The 5,000-nt window shown below is 43.4% G+C and overlaps 1 protein-coding gene across 1 annotated transcript in view; it reads right to left on the bottom strand.

The window, feature by feature from the left end:
* Nucleotides 1-5,000, bottom strand: part of LOC143287558 (urease subunit alpha-like) — a 91,322-nt gene that overhangs the window by 73,345 nt on the left and 12,977 nt on the right. Inside the window, 2 exon segments of the mRNA XM_076595647.1 lie at nucleotides 668-826; nucleotides 1,311-1,418. Coding sequence (XP_076451762.1) covers nucleotides 668-826; nucleotides 1,311-1,418 — 267 coding nt within the window.

The following is a 5,000-nucleotide window of genomic DNA, read 5'->3' as shown; positions in this document are numbered from 1 at the left end:
AACTTCCTTCATCAGCAACGTCTTCAGGCCCTTTATCGTTATCGATCTATCTATTGTCGAGAATGATTATCAACGTCGTCGTCGTCATCACCATCATCACCACCACTACCATCACCATCATCACGAACATCATCGTCAGCGTCATCATCATCTTGGTCACTGCGCGCGCGCGTGTGTGTATGTGTGAATGGGTGTGTGGGTGAGTGTAACGTAGGTGCTTGTGTGTGTGCGAGTATATATGTGTGTGTATGTGCGTGCTCAAGCCTTCGCTCACGCGCACGCATGTACATACGTATGAGAACCTATTCCATCAACTTCTGTTGCATTATTGTCATCTCTTCCTAAATTCTGTCCTAAACGGGATGCGCTAATATAAATGTTTGGTTATCTTTATCAATATTATCGAGGTTAGTAGTAGCAGTCATAAAAGTAGTAGCAGTAGTGCCATCACCATCATCATCATCAGTAGTAGTAGCAGCAGTAGTAGTAGTAGGAGGAGCAGCAGCAGCAGCAGTGGTAGTAGTAGTAGAAGCAATAGTAGCAGTATTGTTGTTGTTGTTGAGGCTGTCGTCATAACCATCAACATCGCCATCATCACTATCATCATCATCATCATCGTAGTCACTACCACCACCATCAAAACCACCATGCTGAGGCCGACAGTCACCTGGATGGGCCGGTCACAGACACTGACGACGTCCAGCAGAACGGAGGGCCTGTCCTTGTTGAGGACGATGTCTCCCTGCAGGGTCTTCAGCTCCCCGGGAACCACGTCCAGGGGGCTGTCAGCACGACCAGCGGTCTGCTGCTGCTGCTGGCCGGGGGTCTGCTGTGGGAACAGAGGATGAAATCACACACACACACACACACACACACACACACACACACACATCACATCACATCACATGCTCACACTGATACTGACACTGACACACACACTCACACACAGACAAACAGACAGACAGACACACACACACACACACACTCAAAACTGACACAGATACAACCACACATCACACACAGGCAAGACACAGATACACACACAGACACAGATATACGCACAGACACAGATACACACACAGACACAGATATGCAAATACAAACACACGTCACACACACGAACAAGACACAGATACACGCAAACGATAACTGCTGCAGTAAACTATTACTTTTCTTTCTTTTTTTTTCAAAAGTGACAATAATGTGTGTGTGTGTGTGTGTGTGTGTGTGTGTGTGTGTGTGTGTGTGTGTGTGTAGACTGGCGTCATATAAGCATGAATAACAGAAAAAGCACTGTCCTCCGTTCTGACCTGGGGGTCCTCTTTGAAGAGGGACAGGTCCGGCACGGGCAGGAAGCTGCCATACAGGGCAAGGTCAAGGTCACCGTGCGGACGGGCGATGGGCTTGTGCACCGTCACCTGAAAGACACACACGCAAACACACACACACACACACACACACGTGCGGCCCATACACATGCATGCGCGAACATACATACATGCATGAACGAAAACACACACACACACACACACACACTAACATTATTTTTCAGAGTGATATTAGCCGTCGTGTGGGTACATGCATATGTGTGTGTGTGTGTGTATGTGTGTGTGTGTGTGAATGTGTGTGTGTGTGTGTGTGTGTGTGTATGTGTGCGTGCGTGCGTGTGTGTGTGTGTGTGTGTGTGTGTGTGTGTGTGAGTGATAATCTTACCAGTTCTGGTTGAAAATAACTTAATGAACTCGGAGTCTGCAGTTTGGAGTGTCGCGTTACCAGTGACACCTGGCCAGTGATTTTAACCGGGGGCATTACAGTCACAAGGGGGCGTGATCCCAAGTCGGATACATACTACATTTATCCAGAAAATGCAGTTCATCCTCTATAACTCCAAGTGCTTTACATAGCTGGTCTTTCCCAGTTATGTTGCAGTGACGCCCTGTCTGAAGTTCATGCGTGCTTATTCGCAATGGGCATAATAATCTTCTTTGTTTGGTATTTTTGCAGCTGATCGGGAAAGGTTGTAATATATGTGTTTACATAATTTTACAATAAAATGAGAGCCTTGAAGTGGTCCCGTCCTTTATTCTGTTCCAAACTTGAATACATTTATCTTGTAGTTTATTTATAATAGAATAGTTTAGTCGCCTGAAGTTGAGTTTGCCCTGGTTTTTCCACACCTGCGAGAATCCATTTGAAATCAGTATATTTTCGACAAAACTGTACTTTTTCCAGTGATTTCGTCGATAACATATCATCATATGCTTGCCTCAAATAACTATCATCTTTTGTTTATGTGATGTGCACCCAGAATGATAATTTTTTATATCCTGACACTGCGGTCAGAGAAATGAGATATCTGCCTTTCTCTGCAAGAACTGATAATTCTACTGTTCTTTTGTGTACTCCTAATATTAATAAGCTCCTACAGAATTTGACATGTACCTTTTCTGAAGGGCATTTTTTGAAGAGAAAGGCATCAAACTGGTTAACAGCATGAGGGCATAGAGGTGTTTGTCACAGTTCGATTGAATGGAAACCATACTTCAGTAACTAACTGAGAACTAGGGTGACTAAAGTGTCAAACAGCTGCATCGTCACATCCATCTTTACTTCTTTCCTCGTACACTGCGTTTCAGAGCATGTGTTGCTATGTTTTCCTTTCTTGGCTAAGTGGTCTTCAGCAAGGTGGAAATTTCCACTTTCATGAAAAACAACTACCAAGTGTCTATCCGCAGTTTCGATGCACACATGAGAAAAGCACTGGTATTTGGGGGGTCGTTTTTGTGGAAACGGCGACTTTGGTTTTGTCCCTTTTGATTTTAAGTCTTCTTGCAGACAGTATTCATGTAGCTAATCCAGTTTGTTTTGTTGTCCTATTTTTGTTGTCAACAGAATCACAATGCCATCTGCATATAAAGGATAAGGAATATGAGTCTTGGTTGTTTCGTTAATACACGTGTGTGTGTGAGAGGGGGGCGTGCGGAAAGGGGTGTGTGTGTGTGGGGGGGGGGGGGGGGGCGGGGGGGCGGCGTGTGTATGTATGTGTGTGTGTGCACGCGTGAGTGTGTGTGTGTGTATGTGTGTGCGTGACTGTGTGCGCGTGTGTGCGTATGTGTGTGTGTGTGTGTGTGTGTGTGCGTGCCCGCGCCCGCATCTGTGTGTTTACTATTTGATATTTTGTACGTCCTTTCTTCAAGGGTGAAGAACAGTTTCTCTATTCCGATACTTGCTGTGGTGTCTGAAAGGATCTCATTAAATATCCGTGCTAAAGTGTTTCGTTTGACGTCTTTCAAGGTATCAGATGATGTGTGTATGCTCGTGTATGTGTGTGTGTGGGGGGGGGGGGGGGGGGAGGGGGGGAAGGCTATGTATGTACTTATGTCGGTCTGTCTCTGGCTGTCTCTGTCTGTGTGTCTGTATGTTTCTCTGTCTCTGTCTCGTGCGTGCGTGCGTGCGTGCGTGTGTGTGTGTGTGTGTGTGTGTGTGTGTGTGTGTGTGTGTGTGTGTGTGTGTGTGTGTGTGTGTGTGTGTGTGTGTGTGTGTGTGTGTGTGTGTGTGTGTGTGTCCCCGTGGTATATGTTAACAAATTCATTTTCACCGGAGATACTTTGTGGATACAAAATTTGACTTTAAATAGAAAAATATCCCTTCTTTTCACGTATCATTATAGTAACAACTCACTTGTGGGAAGGGCATCATAAATTGTAAAGGAAAAAAAAGTTTCCACAGTCATGTTTCTGTTACACTTCTATAAAGGGTTGTCCCTGGCATCATCCTGTAGAAAAATCCACTTCAATAGGAAAACAAGTAGCCTACACATGTAGGCAGAACAAAAACGAGAAAAATAGGGGTGACACCGTACTATATCGATACGCTCTCCCTGGGGAGACCATCTCGAGTTTCCTACAAAGAAATCTGTTTTGACAAAGGCTAATACAACACAATATAATACAATTCAAAACTTAGCACTTTCATCTGACATATTGACACATTGCTTAAGATTATTAATAGCAATCATGTATCATTTACGTTCTGTTTTGTGTGTAAGTTATTCCGGTTTCGATATAGATCAGAGAAAAATTTTTTTTTTAAAGATTCCGACAATGTGCAGCCATGTTGTTTGGCATTCAAACCCTATAGATAGTGCAAAGATCAGTGACTTCAGACTGACTTCGAGTCGCGAAGAAGACGACATGATGGTTGAAAAAAACGGAATGTGAAAATGCGATGATATTTTGTTGGAAAATCTGGACTTTGGTGGAGTGATTATCATGTACGTTACGTCCGAAAATGCGTTTGCCGGTTTTGTAACATGGCAAGTTTGAAACTTTCGACAGATCTCTAATCATGATCATAAAACAACGAAATGCCGATCAATTCGGGCTGTTCAAGATAATTTTTCCGTTTTAAGCAGTCAACTGTCTGTTCGACAGTCATTTCTGATGTTAAGCAAAAAATATGATTTGGGTCGGAAGGAGCACAGGAGCTTGTACGTGCGTAAATGAACGAGGAAACCCTGTCCAAAGCCTCGCGATCTTCAAGCGCAAAAATATTTATCTTATTTAAAATCATATATTCATTATCAAAATGTTCATTGGGATGGGAATAAGGAATTCTGAAGACATTCCACGAACATATTCCCCACAGAGACATGTGAAGGAGATAGGCCTACATTGATACTGGGTAAACATTCGGGCTAATTCGTTTCTTTTTCATAGCACGGGTCACATTCAGTTCCAAAGGTAAACGGCACCTCACCGTGAAGAATACTTCAGCGAGCTATGTACATTCGCAGCCTGTTTTCTTGAATAATATAATGTAGCACTTAGTATACAGCGACAGGTTCATCTATATTTTCTGATAAAATATTGTTAAGTATCCACACGGTGGATTCAGCTTAAAAAAATCCAGAACTTTTCTTGTTTAAATATGTACACACACACACACACGCACACACACACACACACACACACACACACACACACACACATACACTCTCT

This window comes from Babylonia areolata, chromosome 11, assembly GCF_041734735.1.
Source record: "Babylonia areolata isolate BAREFJ2019XMU chromosome 11, ASM4173473v1, whole genome shotgun sequence".
Taxonomy (NCBI): Eukaryota; Metazoa; Mollusca; class Gastropoda; order Neogastropoda; family Buccinidae; genus Babylonia; species Babylonia areolata.
The sequence above is the reverse complement of the archived record's forward strand: the minus strand, read 5'-3'. Positions and strand labels throughout refer to the sequence as shown.